Source organism: Rhinatrema bivittatum, chromosome 8, assembly GCF_901001135.1.
Source record: "Rhinatrema bivittatum chromosome 8, aRhiBiv1.1, whole genome shotgun sequence".
Lineage (NCBI taxonomy): Eukaryota > Metazoa > Chordata > Amphibia > Gymnophiona > Rhinatrematidae > Rhinatrema > Rhinatrema bivittatum.
The window spans coordinates 96,379,281-96,399,530 of NC_042622.1; the positions used below are offsets into that span (position 1 = coordinate 96,379,281).

Sequence of the window (20,250 nt, forward strand, 5' to 3'; positions counted from 1 at the left end):
CACTAAGGTCCCATGTGGGTTAAATTTTGAGAGAAGCAGGGTCCATGGGAACTTTGCATGTGCAAATCAGCAAGTGAATTTTCAAAGGAAAACTCTCTGGGATGGGAGGGGTTTCCTTTGAAAATATGGGCTGGTGGGAACCACAGGTACAAAAAGTGCAAAGTACCCATGGTGAAGTATTCACAAAGATTTGAAAATTAAATCCCTGCGCATATGTCCTCGTTTGTTTCTGGCACTGACTGAAGCACCCACACTTTTACCTGTATCAAGGGAGGGAAATTCTCAACTGGCTCCAGCTAGCCACATTTGTCTGTTTTAAAGTGATTAGATCCATTTGAAAATGGTCCCCTTGACCTCGTGTGGCATTCCTATTACAAGGGTGTGGTCCGACTTCCCTCAAGTCTAACTTTCCAAAGGATCTCTTTCTTTATCCCTTGGATGTCTCAAAGTCAGAGCTATGGATAGGCCTTCGGATTTTACATTTTAACCAACAAACACCAATAAAACACCCCCAATGCAAAGAAAAAAAGTGTTTATTGGATAAAACACCCGAAAGTTATCACTTCCCTAGTACTCCCTCCCTCACCCCTCCTCTTGCCTGCCTTGAACCCTTCACTCTTTTTTTGGGCCTTTTCCATGCTTCCTCCTCAGCTGATCAATTGTATGTATTTAATTCAACCGAAAAGGTACTCAGCAATAGCACCTGTGCTGCAAAACACCAGTAAACATCACATTTTTGTACTCTCAAAGAACCCTAATTAGCTGAAAAACAAACATCTAAATTTACTATTTATAAGGACCTAAGTATAGATGCCCTAGTTTTAGAACAATCTACACTTACACTGTCCCACAAACGAGTCTGAAATGCATTCCAGCTGAGTTTTCAACATATTCTCTCCAATGCATTTGAAGCTCAAAAAGAATACTGCATGCCAATTCTGGTAAAATCAGTTCAACTCTAGGAATACTGGACAGTGAGCCTAATAACTTTTATCTCTCCCTAAAGGAGGACTGGTGCAGAAGAATACTTAGTCACATATAACAGTAACCAGAGAAATGCAGAGGCTGAGCCTTGCCCGACCTTTTCAGTAAGGATCAATACTTATTTTCAAATACACTTTGTGCAATCCTTTCTGCTATCGATTCCTGGAAAGGGCTGGAGGAAATAATGCACAGAATTACAGACTCGCAGTGCCTCTGTAAATGCACCAAAAAATCTGATTACACAGTCAAGCTCTGCTCGAAGTGCCTGGAATTCTCCGGATCGTCTCCATGGCTTTCACCTCATGTCAGAAGTGATGCTGCTCAATGTAAATTAATTAGGAGTACAGGCATAAGGCAAATACCAAAATGAGGGCAGAAAATAATTAGCTGCTGCCCATGCAGTATGATGGTCAATTCTGTACAAGAGAACAAGAGGAACATTCTGTGGGGCTTTTAAAATATTGTTTGTATCTTTGGAGGGCTAGATTACATCCTCAGAGGCCACTCCAGTTTTCCCTCGTAACTAGCTGGTTTCCTCACAGTGGAATTTGTTTGCTTCTTCAAGGCACACATGCCAAGATTTGAAAGTTCACCAGGGCGAGTGTTCTGCTGGGAGAGAAGGCGATGTCTTGGGGTCTGATTCACTAAGGCGTAGATTTAAAAAAAGTCCGCCCGTGCATACTTTTGTTCGCGTAATCGGTGCAAACAAGAGTACGCCGGATTTTAACAGATAAGCGCATAGCTGCGCGTATCTTTTAAAATTCGGGGTCGGCACGCGCAAGGCTGTGCAAAATCGGCAGCCTGCGTGAGCCGAGCCGCGCAGCCTGCCTACGTTCCCTCCAAGGCCGCTCTGAAATCAAAGCGGTCTTGGAGGGAACTTTCCTTCCACCCCCCTCCGCACCTTCCCCTCCCTTCCCCTACCTAACCCACCCCCCCAGCCTTATCTAAACCCCCACACCTTTGTTTGAAAAGTTACGCCTGCCTGAGGCAGGCGTAACTCGCGCGTGCCGGCTGGCTGCCGGCGCACGATTCTCCAGCCCAGGAGCAGTTTCGGAGGCCTCGGCCATGCCCCGGGCCGGAACCACGCCCGCTGCCTTGCCCCTGGATGACGCGCCGCCACGACACGCCCCCGACACGCCCCCCCCCCAGGAAAGCCCCGGGACTTACGCTCGCCGCTGAGCCTATTCAACATAGGGGGAGCTTGGGGCAGGTTTTCGGGGGGTACGCGCATATCTTACGCGCCTACCCCTTTGAAAATCTGCCCCTAAAGGTTTTTCTCCCATTTTGTATCAGTGGGGAAAATGTTCAGTGAATCAGGTCTTAGGTCTCGCTTTGAAATGCAGTGGAGTCCCGGGAACTAGACAGGAAATGGAGGCATCTTTGGAGAGCGGAAAATGGAAAGGCAACTTAGCCTGTAGCATAAATCTGCTTTCTTTCTATTCCTACTTCTTTCACCAGGCTACAATTTTTCTGCTCAAGTGTGGAATCCGTAACAGGAATTTTGTTTTAACCAACAGTTGGCTTGCAATGAAAAGTGATCAGTTACAACCCTCCCCGCAAGTGGCCAATGTTCTGTGCATAAGAGCGCATTCAGTTCTCCCTTCTCATATGGTGCTAGATAATTCTAGCTCCATTCTGCATGCTGAGAGAACATGGGCATGGCTAAATATTCTTCTCCAATAGGGGAAAAAAAAGATTCAAGCATGTTGGAGTTTATTATGAGCCAGCGTGGTGATGCAGTAGTCCGTTTCCACAAGCTGATCCAGACAGCCCCTCTGAGGAACTGCTCTGTATTTTGTCCAAGGGCATAGGAGGACGCGTCAAGGTTAACAAGCCCTGCAGTGGCCTTCCTAGAATTTATCAGAATGACTGCGATTATTCTTGCTTATTTGGTCGAGAATACTGATCAGATATCGTTTCAGCTTCTCTCTCTCTCCTTCCCTCCCGCTTTTGTTTGCATTGAAGGGGAGGGAAGCCAAGTTTGTCAGGAATGAGGCTGCTGACTGCCACCGCCCTTTCCTTCAGCTCTGCTTGGCTTAAGCCTTCTATTTAACTTCCCACTGTTTATGGAAAATGAGCCAGATTAAGAGGAGACGGGACAGGTGCATTTTTAAACAGCAATTTAACTTGGGTTCCCTACAGAAGGAAGATCTGAAGCTAGAAATGTAGCATGCGATACTAGTTTGTTGCTAGAAGCTGGCTTCATGTTAGTACAAACCTAACCTGAAGAAGCGAGGCGTGACTCACATGCTTGAGGTATGATCCAATGCAAATTAAAACACCGCTAAAAACCTCAGTCACTTAGGGGCTTATATTCAAAATGTCTAGGCATCTAACTTAAGACGTTCATCCTGCTGAGAACCTTAATTTAAGAACTTACAAAGTGGGTGGGGTCAGATCATGGGAAGTAAATCAGGCCTTAGCACTGATTTTCAAAGCCAGCTTCCTAATAGGGAGAATAATTTTCAAATAACTTTGCACGGTGGCATAAATGCACGTATGTGGCCGCACAAGGTTTTACCATAGTATTTTATAACATGCATGTATCACATACACACATACTATAAAATGCACATGTTTACCCCACAACATACGTGCATATGCAGGCTTACGCGCAAATACTTGCAATGCATTGAAACTATGTGCTTTGCCCACCTATTTTAAAAATATACATGCGCATATTTTATGCATGAAAGTAAAATAGGACTTACCCTCATTAAAGTTACAATTTATGCACGTAACTGAGGGCAGTTTATAGCATGTGCGTGTCAATGAAATTACCAGTTTTACTAATTAGTCCACCAATTTGCCCAGTCCTTCTCCAGGTCATCGAGACCCTCTTGGTTCTTTAGCCTGAATTTCACCCAGACCTCCACCCAGTCAGTACCTCAAGTATGATATCACTTATGCTAGATAATGAGTGAGTACGTTGGAAAATGTATGCGGGTGTCTCTTAAAACAGCAACTTATGGGTGTAGTTGTTGGCCCTGCCTGGGAAGGCCCCCCCTTAGACCATCCCCTTTTTACACGCAGATATGTGCGTGCGAAAGTGAAAATACACGCATATTTTGGGCTTTTATAAAATACGGAATTCGCAAATAGAGGCCTCTTATGCGCATCGTATGCTAATTTTTACACATAAGAACCTAAATGCCTTCGTTAGGAATCCTTAAGGGATTTTTGAACCAGGAACGTGGTCTACAAATATTTCTAAATAAATAAATGCAGTCAAATAAACCGCAGGTGTAACTTTAGTTTTAGGTCCATTTTCAGCCAGACCGGAGGACCCTAAAACTGAAGCGCCTCGGTCAGGTGCTCAGCTGACGTATTTGTGAAAACAAGGTACCTGGGTTCCATGTAGGCCAGAACTCCGTGTCACCCTCGCATCATCTGCTCAGGCTTTCATTTACTTTGCTGCCTGCTCAGCTGCTTCTCTGGATTTCTTCATTCATATCACATTAACCAAGTGCGACCTGGCAACTGCCTGAAGCGCCTTCTTCACCCATCATTCACCTAGAATGGTTTTATTTTTAGCTCTTTTTTTCTGGCAAGGAGATTTCCATGCAATGTTTCCACAAAGTACTGGAAAATAAAGTCCCACTTAAAACTGCGCTTTTTTTTTTTTTTTTCGCAAATATGCTTTCACTTTTTTATTCCAGATAAATCCATGTACAGCTTGCCAAACGTTGTGGCCCTCTGCTTCCACTAAAAGATGGCTTGTATATTACAGCAAAAAAAAAATGTAAACAATAGAAAAGGATATGAAATTAATGGCATAAATGTATGTGGGTATGAAGTTTACCCATAGTGCAGCATTTTAAAGAAACAGAGCTCCCCTTTCACAGAAAATTCCTACTCAGAGCCTGCAATTGCCATTTTAAACTAAAATTGAAGAGTTAAGTTTATAAAACAGGATAGTTATTGCTGTCCATTTATCTATCTTTTACTGGGGTCTTTAGGAGCCTTGGCCCCTGTCCACGTTACCTGGGGATTAATCTTGCTCTATGTGGAAACTCACGTGATATGGGAAGAAATCTGACACAAAACTCCCTAGGCCGTGGTAACCTTCAAACTTATTTCCTGCTCTCTGCATGCCCTCCTTACCCCCTGCCTTATCACTCTTACAAAATAAACACAACAAAGTCTAAATGATCTGGCAAACTTATGGAATCTGAAAGTCTGAAGCATTTCCCTTAACTTACAGCCAGCTTCGCCTCTCTCTCCCGCTTGGTTTTATTTCTGTATTAATTCCAGGAAACAGACACCCTCTCTTTTGCTCTGCCTCCCTCTTCCCTTTTTATCCCCCCATTTAACCTTAAGAGTGTCTGTCCTGTAGGGATAAGTCAGTCACCCTAAAAGAAATGTGCAACTGGAACAAACTTTGCAGGCCCGAGCAACACAAAATGGAAATCAAGCCACGTGATGGTCCTGCTGGTTTAATGCCTGTGAGAACTACACTGAAGAGAAGAAGCTGCTATTGTTCTTTGTATCGAGCAATTTGTCTTCCCCTTATAATTTTGCTGGTACTGCCAGAGACAAGCTTGCTGAGCTTGTGGCCTTGACAAACTTTGTATCCCATTATGAGGCTTTAGTATTGCACACTGAATGTCTTCTGACTTATGCCAGCATCTTTGGGAGCATATGCATAGCAGCCAAGAAGAAGTCATATCGGAAGCCCACCGATCCTATGCCGGTGGACTGTGGTAAACCTCCAGTCAAGATGAACTTTTGGATCCTATGCATATGTACGAAGACCTGAGAAGAGAAAAGGTCTTTGGACTTTACCGATTCGAGACTACAGCCCGGCACTACAACACTGTGCTGCTTGCTTCCATGCATGGAAAATCTTACCCCCATGAACCTGGCACCCAAGATTTTCCACGAAGCTCAGGCTAAGTTTTGAGACTGGGCTCCCAGCTCGGCCCAGCCCTGCTCCTTTAACTGCAGAGTACGTACTGATCTTATTCTTGCCTAAACCCTGGCAAGCCAAGCCATCTTCGTCCTGTCCTTTTCCCGCATAGCTTACTCAGGGGTCTAAGGTTTGGGTCTGCTGCCCTGTGAAGGTGGCCGTAACCTGTCATTTGCCTGCTGGAGGTCCCGCTGCCTTCCCTCCGTGCTAAGGTAGGACCCTGATCCTCCAGAAGGATGATCTGACTGCAGCGGAATCAGCAAAAGATAACTAGCTAAATTACTACTTTAAGCTAGGTGGTTTAACTGACCATGATTGAGAAAAGTGCCAGTTGACTTTAAGCTATACACAGGGGTTTTCATAACCTTTTTAACAAGAGTGATTTGCTCTGTTGAACCAAAAACCTAAAATAATATCTACCATATATAAAATACTGTATATTTCATGCTCCCACAATGAACTCGAATTATCTGCCTCAAGAAAGGTGCAGCCATTCTGCTCGCTTTATATTAACTCGGACCTTATTTTATCTGATTTAAATGTCAGATAAACCATGTAAGACTAATTAATCCTCGGAAGACTGTGTACTTCTCTTGATAGCAGTTCGGACTCTGGAAAGCTGATCAGTGCCACTGCTGGTGAATGAGGTCATTATAACTTCTCCCAGCCTTAAACAAACAAGACGGTGCTAAAATGATAATTCCCTACAGACATCTGGTCATGGCTCCATCTCTGTTCAGACCCAATGAACAACTGAACAGTTTTTTCTCTGTCAGCCAGGCTTTACAACAACTCTGGCAGCTAAAGTCTTTTAGAGGCCAGCAAAGTAAAATGTTTTGTGCCTGTCGGTGTACAGATTGCACATTTTTAAGAGGCTGCACAGTAAGTGCCCCGAGTTTATTCATACCTAACCTGTGACTTGGGTATTTCAAAGGATTTAAAGTTAACAAAAACAAATATCAAAAGATTTAAAATACATTAGTGGATATAGGCTTTTTCTGCTTCTTTTTTTTTTAATATTTGTACATCGGTGAACTGAACGCAATAAAATGTGTGTTACAGTTCCACCAGCTTTCTTTGTTGTTAGTGAATTCTGCATGGCAAAGATGATCCAGATGGAAAGGACTATACCTGTCTATAGAGTAGATCTATGTTGTGTGTGACTGTGATTACATGCTGAAAAGTTAGGTTCGTGTAATCAAATCTAGCAAACTAAATGCATACAGGATAAATATATACAAGGGCCTTGTTGAGTGAAAAGTGTCTGGCTTCCTATGATCTGTGATGCAGAGAAAGTCCCCTTATCCAAAATTCCCTCATCAGAAAACTCCCTTTACCTTTACCTTCCATTATCTGGAATGACCTTGATCCCAACCATTCTGGATAAATGCTGCTCCGTTATACACACACTGTTGCTACTTTGCAGTTACTGTGCAACAGGAACATTTGCAGCTACAATTCTTAGCCAGTAAAAAGAGCAACACACATTTTTGTGCATGGTATGTAAGTGTCACTTTTCCCAACATGGAGTCCTGTTGTTTTTAGCAGTTAGTATTTTTGCAGGACTTAAGCTCTGGAGGAATCTGGATGTCCTTTTTAGGGGCAGTTACATTCATGTTTCAGAAGCAAGAGGTGAATGAGCTGTGACTGCTCAGCTTGATCCTCCTCTGCCACAAAGGTGCTACTGGATAAGCCTCCAGGATTTATTCACAGGCTACACGTTAAAGATCAACACCATTATTAAATGCTCCTGCAGTCTCTGAAAGGTGATCCGGGCCAGCAAGGTTACCTCAGAAAAAGCCACTTGTCCACAAACCACAGGGCTAAACTTGGCCAAATCAGAGCACATGCAATGTGTTGCTAGACTGGAGCAAAAAGATGAAATGTATGTATTGCCTCTCTTTCTGCTAAACACGTATTTCATTTTTTTATTTTTCGCCTCCTCCTTTGGGGCTCTCAGCTCAATTGCAACCTGCTTCTGTTAGGCTACTCTGCCAAGAGTTTGCAGTCACAACTACCCAGGGTTGTTCCTCCCGCGTTTATACTCCCTCCTTACTCAGCCCAGCCTTTGCAGCCGCAGTTCTCAATCAGGAGGCCCGAAACTGTGGCAAACTCCAAAACTTGGCTAATATGGACCCTAACTCTGGCCACTAAGAGCTGTTGATGAGCGATGGCCAAGGCTCCCCTCCCTTTCCCCCAGGGCTGTGAACATTGTCTAAAAAGTATCCCCAGGCCCAACCGGCCTAGGAAGAAGAGTCCTGGCAGGAGGATCAAGCCCCCGGGATCTGCGTGACAGTCCTGAGCATTTTATACCGACTCATTGGGCCAGTCCAAAAAAACACTTATTTCTAAAGAAGTAAACTGTACAGTTCATGGTGCAGTGTCCACTAAAAATCAACACTCATACACAAACAACAGTAACAATTACAATATGACCAGCCTTTCAACGACTCCTGTTCAGTGATATAGGAAATATCAGAAGGGGTTTTTTATTATAATAAACCAAAAGATTATTTTTTTGTTTAAGATTTGAGGTGTTTCTTCCTCACTGTGGCACTGTGGCCTAGCTATCCAAATTAATGCCTAAGTACTATTAGCAAGGAAGTCCAGAGTCAGCTCTGGTAACCATCTAAGATGAAGGGACAAACCTGGCATGTCCATCCCAAGACATTCTGCTCTCCAAAATAACAACTTAAGCATTAAGAATTCATCCACAGATTCAAAACTAAAGAACAAGCAAAGCAAAACCCCTTCAGCCTTGCCAGGTGCTCTGCGTTAGAGAGCCAAAACCACAAAGAAGCAGGTCAAACACAATGGGAATTCTTTCACGTTGGCATTCCCCTTTTATGCAGATAGCAAAAATCCTGAAAAGTGCTCTGGTTCTACCCATGAACACTGCAGTGCAAGAAGTCAAGAAAAACTCTGGTTCAAGAGCTTATATGGATTAAGTCAATGAATAAGGAAGGGACTAAAAAAGATCCCTAACAGCATACAATCCTAATACTTACAAAAGCAAAACATGCAAATATGTTTAACAAAGCTTTTTATTACAAATTTATAAAATTTAAAAATGTATTTCATACACATGTATTAATGCATATTTTTATATACAATTGAACCCTGAAACATGCCCCCAAACCACTTTATAGTCATCTATAAATTATAACACCAATACTATACAAACAAGCCTCAATCACATCAAGAACTCTCATAAATCAGTCATTCATCCACACCGCATATATCCACATTCACACCAGTTAAGATACAACAGTAAATCGATACTATATCAATGAGCTAACATGAGTTGTATGAGCTAACTTGAATTACACAGTCTGAAGTAAATTCTAATAAAAAGCTTTGTGAAATATATTTGCATGTTTCCCTTTTATAAGTATTGGGATTGCATTCTGTAAGCATCCACATGGAGCTCTTGCGTTTCCAGTAAAGCAAACAGGCCAAGACACCTACCTTGTGCTTCATATCCATCATATCGTGGAGACATGTTCCCGTCTTCTTCACTGGAGCTCAAGCCAAGTGCAGATTTTAGCTGTGAGATATTCATACGAGCTGTTAGCTCACCATTCCGATCTCCAATCTGTAAAAACCAAGGAACAAAGATCTGAAGGAATGGTCATTGCAGCAATGGTCCTAGGCCAGGGTGCCATGCACCAGAACCCCTTCCGGAACCCTGCAATCATGGGCCCTAAATCTGGCTACCAGGTGTCACTGTTGCATGACGATTGGGAATCTCTCCTCCTAGGCCTGGTTGACCCAGGGTGTGGAAGACTTCAGCTCAGAATTGACTGAATTCCCTCTGCTTGGAAGCGCACAGCTGTGCACCTGAGCCACCAGGACCAGTCCTATCTATAGACCTACTTATTTTAATTATATGTCTGGGGGGGGGGGTATTATTTATTTATTTATTTTAAGTCTTTTCTATACCGTCGTTTGGTGGGGACCGTCACAACGGTTTACATTAAGGTAGAAATATATCCTGAATGAGGCCCTAGCAAAATCCATTATTTGCAAAGTAAGACTTTGTCCTTCCTCATTTGTGGACATAAAAATAAAAGGCTTTGATCGCTAAATATTCAAAGCAATTCAATGTCAGAGCTGGCTTCATATCCATCATACCTGTAATAAGACGCAAGTAAAAAAAAGGGTGCACTGAAGTTCAGCACACGTTTCCCTTAGTAAAAAAGAGTTAAGTCTAGATACAGTATGCTAATGGTATGCTGATGAATCAGGAGTTTAAAAAAAAACCCAAAAAACAAGCTAACCCAAATATGTGCACACAAAGCCACGCATAGCATGCTTAAAACATATTTTATGCTCATAAATCCCAACACCATGAGCTCCAGGTTCATCTCCAGAAACTTTACGCCACCTCTGCCCTGGAGCTACATTTCTAGCATTAAAAAAACATGAGTTAAGCCCACACACCTCTCTGTATTGGGGTTTGCAAGGGGGAGCACTTATTTGTGTGCACATTTTGGCCAATGTAATAAAGTATACTTAGTTGTGTGCACATGTAAATGTGCACACAACTAAGTATTTATGCTTTCTATTTTTGTACTGCATAACTAGGAGTTTAGTGCTCAAAAATATTGGCATGCAAAATATGCTTTCTGTGAAGAAATGGAGAAATTACTTACGTGATAATTTCATTTTCCTTAGTGTAGACAGAAGGACTCAGGACCAGTAGGTTTATGCTCCCCTGCCAGCAGGTGGAGACGGAGAAAGTTGATGTTACAGTATATATACTCCAGCAGTGATCCCAGCCTGCCAGTATTCTCTTCAAAAGCAACTGTGGACAGACCAGCAAAAAACTTGATTAAAAATGCAACCAACCATAAACACTGAACTCACATAAGATTCTAGGTACCCTAAGCTAGGGACTGAATGAACTCTTACTAGTAATCCCTTGGGATCCAGAGCCCTACAGGAGGACTATTGACACACTCATGCAGCAGCTGAAGACGGGAAGCTGAGACCATCTGTCTACATTAAGGAAAACAAAGTTATCAGGTAAGTAATTTCTCTATTTCCTAGCATGTACACAGATGGACTCAGGACCAGTGGGATGTACCAAAGTTACTCCCCAACAGGGTGGGATGCTGCCCAAGGTCCAGTCAACGCCGCATGTACAAAGGCTGCATCTTCCTGGGCCTGCATATCCAGACAACAAAACCTAGAAAAAGTTTGTAAGGAGGACCATGTTGCAGCTCGGCAGATATTGACGGGAGACAACAGAATAACCTCCGCCTATGACACTGCTTGTGCCCTAGTGGAATGAGCCCTAACCTGAGTAGGAAACATCTTTTCAACATCCACATATATGGCTGTGATCACCTCCTTAATCCAGCGAGTTATGGTAGCCCGCTAAGCCGGAGCACCCTGTTTACTGCCGCGATGGAGAACAAACAGGCGATCCATCTTTCGAAAAGGTTCAGAAACCCCTAGGTACTGCACAACAAGACTCTTGACTTCCAAGGAGCTCAAGAGGCGATACTTCTCCGCATCCCTGATCTTTTCCAAGGATGGCAAGGAGATGGACTGATTCAAATGAAAGTCCGAGACTACCTTGGGCAAGAAGGATAGAACGCAGCTGTAACGCCCCCGGAGTCACCCGAAGTAATGGCTCCTGGCAAGACAAGGCCTGCAGCTCAGAAATTTGACGAGCTGAATATATAGACACTAGGAACACAGTCTTCAAGGTCAACAACTGCAAGGAAAGGCTACGCAGTGGTCAAAATGTAGGGCCTGCCAAAAAATCCAGCACCAAGTTAAGATTCCATAGGTAACCAGTAACCTCACGGGAGGCCTAAGAAGCTTCACTCCCTTCAAAAAATGGATCACATCAGGGTGAAATGACAATGAACCACCATTCACCTGGCCCCTGAAACAGGTAAGAGCTGCAACCTGCACCTTCAAGGAATTAAGGGCCAATCCTTTATTCCACCCATCCTGCAAAAAATCCAGGAGGAGTGGGATCTTAACTGAACAAGGAAGAACACCATGCTCCTCACCCCAGGCCTCAAAAACTCTCCAAACCACACATAAGCCAAGGAACTGGAGAACTGGCAAGCGCAGAGTAAGGTGGCAATCATCGCAGAGCATTAACCACTCTTCAACAGATGATCCTTCTCAAGGGCCAAACAATAAGCAGAACCAAGTCAGATCCTCATGAAGGTCCCTGCTGTAACAGATCCATGCTGTAACAGATCCATGTGTGGTGGAAGGTGAAGGGGGGGTCTCCACCAGGAGTCTTTGCAAATCCGCATACCACGGAAGCCTGGGCCAGTCCAGTTCCATCAGGAGTACTAGCCCCCTGTGGCCTTCGATCTTGCAAATTATCCTGCCCAGTAAGGGCCACAAAGGAAAGGCATAATGCAATCTGTCTTCTGGCCAGACCCGTATGACAGCATCTATTCCCAGGGACCACGGATCTCTCCTGTGACTGTAGAATCGAGGAACCTCCGCATTTCAAGAAGTTGCCAGCAGGTCTAGGAATGGAAGGCCCCAGTTATACATAATCAGCTGAAATGCCTCAACTGACAACACCCACTCTCCTGAGTCCAGACTCTCCCTGCTTAGAAAGTCCACTCTTACATTGTCTTTTCCTGCAGTATGAGAGGCCGAGATCATCTGCAGATGACCTTACACCCATTCCATAAGCTGATCTATTTCCTGCAACACTAGATGGTTGTTGGTTCCTCCCTGGCATTTGATGTAGGCCACTGTCGTCGCATTATCCGACATCACACAAACTGCTTGATCCCGCAGCCTGCGGCTGAACTGCAAGCATGCCAGCCGTATCACCTGGGCTTCCAGGCAATTGATGTTCCAGTGGGACTCTTCGGCATTCCAATGCCCTTGGGATGCTAACCAACCATGGAGACTCGTATCTGTCATGCGTACCAACCAGGTCAAAGAGGACAAGGGAACTCTCTTTCTCAGATGATCCTCCTGCAGCCATCACTGGAGGCGGGAGCAGATTTCCATCGGCAAGTGGAGCTGAATCACTTAGTCCTGAGACTGTGGGTTCCAACGAGACAGCAGAGAGCGCTGAAGAGGACATATATGCTCCCTTGCCCACAATACCACTTCCAGGGTTGCTGCCATCAAGCTGAGCACCTGTAGGTAGGACCACACCATCGGGCGTATGGTGTTCACCAACTGATGAACTTGAGACATCAATTTCTGAATCCGAACTTCCAGTAAGAAAACTCTGTCCTGCCCATGTTGAACCGTACCCCAAGATTATCCAATATCTGGGATGGCTGAAGATTGCTCTTGGTTAGATTCACCACCCAACCGAGCTCCTTCAATAAGGAGATCACCTTGTGTGTCACCAGGTGGCTCTCTTCCTGAGACTTGGCTCGAATCAGCCAGTCATCCAAATACAGGTGCACCAGGATCCCTTCTTTTCTCAAAGCTGCCACTAAGACCACCATAAACTTGGAAAATGTGCTGGTGGCTAGACCAAAGGGCAGTGCCCGAAACTGATAATGGCACCTCAACACCACAAAGTGTAGAAAACATTGCTCCAATCAGATGGGAATATGAAGGTAAGACTCTGACAGATCCAGGGAGGTCAGAAATTCCCCTGACTGCACCACCATTATCACAGAGCATAAGGATTCCATGTGAAAATGAGTCACCTTCAAATGACGGTTGACCCTCTTGAGATCCAGGAAGGAACGAAAGGAGTCCTCCTTCTTGGGCACAACAAAATAAATGGAATATCGCCCCATACGTTCTTGAGATATGGGCATCAAAACCACAACCCTCAGCCTGAGAAGCCTTTGAAGTGTGACCTCCACTACCTGTTTCTTCTGTGGGGTGTGGCAGTGGGACACCATGAATACGTCCCAAGGAATTCTGCAAAATTCCAGTGCATATCCTTCTTGTATCACCTCTAGGACCCACTGGTATGACGTGATTTCGACCCGCCTCTGATAAAAGAGAGAGAGACATCCCCCTATCTCTTGTTCCCAAAGGTGGGTCAGCAAAACTTCATTGGGAAGCTCGGGAAGGTCTGCCACCCGAGCCTGCTCCTCTCTTGGGCTGTCAGGGACGAAAATACTGAGACCTACCAAAAGGCCGAGTCCGCTGAAAGGTCGACCCTCTGTAGGGACAAAACTGCTTGAAACCCCAGAGATGACCCCCTTATACCAAAGGGGCACTGTAACTGGCAACTGCTTCGTATCTTCTGGCAACTGAGGAACCGGAGATTCACCCCACTTACTGGCCAGTTTCTCCAACTCGCTCCCAAACAAGAGCACGCCTTTAAAGGGCCATCTTGGTAAAATTAGCTTTGGAGACTGTAACCAAAGTTGACGCCTGGCCACTATCACTGAAGCCACTCCTCTGGTCGAAGTTCGGACCAAATCACAGCCTGTGTCCGCTAAAAAAGCAGCAGCGGGCTCCATAACCACTCTGGAATTCCCTCCAGACTCATCAACCTCCTGAGAGAGAAGCAGACAAGATCACACCACTAGGGCACAACAGGAAGCTATCTCTAAAGTCATTGCTGATTCCTCAAAGGCTTGCTTAAGAATAGCCTCAATCCTTCTATCATGTACATCCTTCAAGGTTGCTCCTCTCTCTACAGGGATAATCGTCCGCTTAGAGACAGCACATACCAGAGCATCCACTTTGGGAAAATGCAAACGCTCTCTCGCAGTTGGATCCATAGGGTACATGTCTTCCAATGTCCGACCCCCTTTGAAATTTGCCTCTGGCGTGTCCCATTCCAGATCAATCAATTCCCGAATGGCATCCGTCACAGGGAAAAAACATGAGGCTTTACGTAAGGAAACTAAAATGGGATTCTTCCTTGGCTCTGACATGGCATCCGAACCAGGAACACCCAGCTGTTTCAAGGTTTGGGAAATCAGGACCAGCAGTTCATCTCTATGAAAGAACTGCAACATGGTTCAATATGGTTCCAGTCCTGGAGGAATTTCCCTATCTTCCAGGGATTCAGGATCAACCTCATCATCAGTGCCATCTGGATTCCTGTCGGGAACACCTGCAGGAAGCCGAGGTGAGCTCTGGTGCTTAAGCATAGGACTGGAAGAGGGAGGAGCCTCCGGCTGAGGGTCCAACCAGACAGAAATGGGGCAAGCGGAGGACTGCATCTGAAGAAAGGCTTGTAAGCCTTGAAAAAATCCCACCCAAGAAAAAGCAGTCGGATCCAGACCAAACCCAGAAGTAACTGGAGCTGGTCCCACAGAACTGCCCTCGCTTGCGGAGGAGCCAGTAAAGGGAGAACAATGGTCTGGCATCCCTCCAGTCAAGGCCGTGACCAACCCATCATTAGAATGGGAGGAGCCAGGCTTAGCAAAATCCAAGGAAAACAATTCTCCCTGAGCATCTGAGAAGTTTTGACACAGGTTAGAAGCCAGGTCAGGCTGAAAAGCCCTAATATGGCAGGCAACACAAATAGGAAGATGTGTAGTCTTCTTGTTTACCGGCGCCATCGCAGCAGTAAACGCGCGTCTGAATGGCTCGTGCTCAAAAAGGCTATGTGCATAAAAAATAAGCGCCGCAGAAGGAAGCATGGCAAGGCACATGCACAACTTGTGTGCTAAGCTAAGCATGAACAGTTTAAAACTTGTGCATGTAAAAGGCGCTCCCAAAACTGAGCCCACAATGTGTGCGCAGAGCTGAAGCAGTACCCACAACGATGGCCTGTAGAGGGCAGCACAGCATGCACACGAGTGTATGAAAAATGCTGTCACGGCCTACTAAGTGGCATGCAAGAATAAAGCCTAACTGCGGGGCCTAGCCCACTGGGGGCCACTCAACCCACCAGGCTGCCCAGTTCCCCAACCCCAACGGGAGCAGGAACGAACCTCGGGATGGCGTACTGAGCACGGAGACCGGAGGAAGTCCTGAAACCCTTTGCCTCTGTTCCAAAGGTAAAACTTCTCTATTTTTTTTAATCCTTACCTGAGTTTAGAGCTTTCCAGCTGAGTACAGAGACGGTCTCTGGCTGCAAGGGGAGAGGGCATCTGATGTCACCGCTGTGCTCGGCCTCCTGCAGCTGCTGCCTTTCAGCTGAACTAGCAACTATGTCCATGCCGGGAAACCCAGCTACCGGATCAAGCACACCTCTGAGGGACCATGGAAATCACCTCAGAAATTCTCAACTGAGGGACGGACCGTTTGATATCACCGCAGGACAGCGACACTTTCTTTTGCTTAATTTAGATTTCAAATTTCTCCTTCCAAAAAACTCAAAGCAATCCCCATAGGGAGATGCACATCCACCATCTGCTGGAGATGGAGAATACTGGCAGGCTGGGGTTACTGCAGGACCACATATATTGTGACATCAGCTTGCTCCGTCTCCATCTGCTGGCAGGGGAGCATAAACCTGCTGGTCCTGAGTCCATCTGTCTACATGCTAGGAAAACATGGTTTATGCTCACAAATTGTTGTATGTTAGCTAAGCAATTTTTTGGGTTAGAACACTTTTTCTTTTAACTATCGACGCATTAGCATACTGCCTCAGAATTTAACTAATTCTTTAATGGGTGAGTAAAGAAAATACCTTGAAGTTTGGTGAACATTTTTTCCTCATATCCTCATTTTTATTCACATTTGTGTGAACACTGTTTGTCTGCTAAACACCTTGTTAAATTAAACTGTGCGGCTAGCCAAATCCACCTCATTACATTGGCCCATAAATTACCTACTCTCTCTCTTGACCTTTGACACAGTGCATACACTTGCTAATCTTTTGAATAATGAGGCAAGTTACTGTGATAAATAAGTCTTTAGCACTACTGTTTTTTAAACTGTTACATGTAAAGCCTGTTGCTAATTTATTGTTTCACTGTAAACCGAGGTGATGTATGTCTATACGTACCGCGGTATAAAAGAATCTATAAATAAATAAATAAATAAATAAATAAATAAATACTAAGCGGTTATGATTATATCAAAAACAGTGAGGCCAAATGGTTCATTGACTTTTTTGCCTGCATGTGATATATTGGACTACAGAGCTCTTCTCACTCTTCCCTTCTTGGAGGCATCTGAACACTCACTCAGCTCCCTCATACATTGGGTCTCATTCAACAAAGTTTTCCCATTTGTACAGAGCAGGAGAAAGTCCTCTCTGAATAAGATCCATTGTCTCCAAAGACATTTCAGCAGCTTCTCAACAGCTCATGTATTCCAGTATTTAAAATATTACATTTAGATGCATTCCAGAAAGAGCTGAATTTCCTCAGAAAATATTATTTGCTTATGAAAGTAAATAAAATATAACAAAAAAAAAGGGAGATGTAGGAATAAGACTGGAAAAAGCAGCACCTGAGCTAGAAAACACATGGCTGATATTTGGAGGAAGTTGGCTAGCATGGCTGTTTCTGGAATAATAGCAATAATTGCTAGAAGGTATGTGCCATATGTATTTTTAAACTAGGGGTACTGCAGCCCTAATAAACATGGATCTAAAAACAGTTTTATGCACCCCCACAATAAAAAAAAATGACAACACTGGGAATTATGGTTTTAGAACAATTACAATTAAGTGCCTAATTCAGCTGGTGTTTGAAATATCCCCAGACTCATTTTCCATATTCACAGATAGTAGATCTTCTGGATTCCCTTAGTTTATACAAAATCTCTTTATTTCTTCTTTCTGGATCCCTGTTGGGGAAATCATAACACTGAACAGAGATAGGCTTGGAAATCCACCGTGCAGTTAGGAAGGGTGTCTTCAATTAATTAATTCCTGATGCAGCTAGGAATATGCAGACCAGAGACTCCATGAAGGAGTAAAGGGAACGCAGAGATCAACAGGGGTCTTCGGCACTGCAACAGGAAATACACTGGGTAGACCGGACAGACCTCTCCTCACTTGCCATCACATGCTGTGTTTCTATTTTGACCTGAGACAACATTTCAATGGACTTCTGAAAAACCTTAAAAGCCAAAGCTATGTAAATTAAACTGTCTTGAGGGGAAAATCCAGTAGAATCTGAATAATACCTGCTCCAAAATGGATCTGTGACGGATCCTACGCTTACGTCACCATTAAGACCTGGGTGGGCCTTTAGCTCAGCGAGTCAGAGTGCAGGTTAGTGTGAGGGGGGAGGTTACCATTCAAATGCAGCCCCTCCCTTTGAGGGGGTCTGGCATGGCCGTCCCCACTGAGAGTCTATACAGCAGCTCCCTACAGAGAGCTCAGGAAACGTCCCTTTAGGTCTGTGAGAGTTAGGAAGCAGAGAGGAGTTTTCATTAAGTTGTTTTTCAGGCCTAGTCAGAGGAGCTAGGCAAACCGTGCCTGGTGGTCTTGACCAGATCAGGAGGTGTTTCCTCATCCAGTCCACTCACTGGCTGGTTGGGATTTTCCCTCTGGGTCTATTTTTCGGGTTTAAGATTTTAAGTGGTAGGATGCTTGTGAGAGGAACTTTGTGACTGGGGCCGTGCAGGTTAGGGAAGCCCTGCTCTCCAAACCCTCCACGAGGACAGGAGGTGTCAGCGACGTGCAGCAAGGAGGTTAAATTAGGTGGGGATCAAAGACTTTGAGGTCAAGATCCAGGAGGAAGTTTTGGTTACCCTTCCTTCCTATTTTGAAGCAAAGAAAGCTGCTTGTTTCAAGGGGATTTCCCCAACAGGGATCCAGAAAGAAGAAATAAAGAGATTGTGTATGAACTGAGGGAATCCTGAAGATCTGCTAACTGTGAATATGGAAAATCACAAATCACTGGGGGTCACCCATCCAGTGTTTTCACCACCCTGGGGAGCGACAGAAGATTTACTCTCTGTACCATTATCATCAGATTGGAAGGGTTTTTTGACCAAGCTAAAGAGACCCTGCCCACCTGGGAGCTCCACTTAACCTAGCGCAGGAGAGTGGATGATTCCCTGGCCCTGGTATGGGAGTCCTGCACAGACAGAGGGTAGGAGACGGTAAGAAAAGAAAACAAGAGAATTCTGTGGTGCTGCAGTTTGAGTTATTGTGCATTATTCATCACCGTTGTTTGAACAGTACAGAGTTTAATTTTGGACGCTAACACAGTGACTCCAGAGAATTTCTTTCACACGCACTGCGCCCACCACGATCATAAGCCTCCTCTCCCAAGGGAACCCAAAGGAAAAGGGAATGTGTACAAAGGACACCCCTGTCACACTGGGCCCTGGAAGAAAAATCTCTCCCCCCCCCCCCGCCCCCCACCTATAAAGGATCCGGCCCTGGGAGTAAGAGAGAGCCAGCCCCGAAGAGAAGTAAAATCCTTTATGGCCCCCACCCATGCAGGACAGGCACAATCGGGGTGGGGTTACAGATCGTTCATGAGTACCCATACAAGTTTCAGAGTAAGCGGCTACCCACCCTCCAACCCAACCCATTCAGCGGGCCGGAGTCGCTGGGACATTAATATGTCCAGGACAACTGAATACCTTCCCCGAGTCCGTGCATTCGAGGTCTGGCCTCGCTTGGCCGGCCGTACCTCTCGGGAGATGTGCAGATGCTTGCTTGCAAAGTACAGGGCCTGTTCATGGTTCCCCAAGGATACATAGGCATTTCCGAGACTCCAGCACCCTCTTCCTTCTCCAACTCTGCAAAGGTAGGGGGTGGGGGTGGGGGGGGAACAAAAGAAGAGAACCCATTTTAATAGTTCTAGACACTCGCTTTACATTTTAGTGCGGTAAAGTTTCAAAGCAGTCCTCACCGGGGTAAGGCACGCGGCCTCTTTCAGCACAGAGAACGTAGAGTACGAGCGCTGAAAGCGGCCACGTGCTCGGCATCTGCTTTAGCTGGTGGCTGATTTTGGCCGGGAAGTAGCATGCGCACTGGTGGACAGGTCGGATACGTGTGTTGCGTTCCTTCCCCCCCCCCCCCCCCGAGCTGAATGCGCTCTCAGGAACGCCCCTTCCCCCATTATTAACCCAGCTCAGAGTTCGCGCATTATGCAGGTCTGGTGAGCTTTCAGTCAGGTCCAGGATGGGCAATTTTAAAAAACTGGGCAAATCGGGCGAGTGGTGCTTAAGGTCGGTGCGATTTTTCCAAACGGCAGGAGCAAGGTACGCGGGTGCCTTTGGCGCATGTGGATCCGTGGCTGCTGATGGTCAAAGGGAAACAGCGCAGGCAGCCTCCCCATGACAACTGGTCACGATGCACCTGGGCTGAAAGTGCTCCCCCACAGGCATCGTGGGCTGTTCAAAAGGGCCCCCTTTGTTTTTACTTCCGCCTTTGGGTTTCTTAGGCTGTTTTATTGCCTCTGTTGTGACATTGCATATTATTGTGCTCGCTGGTTACTGCTCTTGGACACTGCTTTGTAGCCCTTCGGGGAAAGAAGGTTAATACATCTGAAAATGAATAAATAAAAATG

At 45.2% G+C, this 20,250-nt stretch overlaps 1 protein-coding gene across 1 annotated transcript in view; it reads right to left on the minus strand.

Annotated features, from left to right (window-relative positions):
- GPSM1 (G protein signaling modulator 1) overlaps window positions 1-20,250 on the minus strand; it is a 244,860-nt gene that overhangs the window by 129,209 nt on the left and 95,401 nt on the right. The window contains exons 8-9 of the mRNA XM_029612010.1: window positions 19,369-19,477; window positions 9,362-9,488 (exon numbers count right to left, since the gene is read on the minus strand). Of these exons, the coding sequence (XP_029467870.1) occupies window positions 9,362-9,488; window positions 19,369-19,477 (236 nt within the window). The remainder of the gene's footprint in view (window positions 1-9,361; window positions 9,489-19,368; window positions 19,478-20,250) is intronic.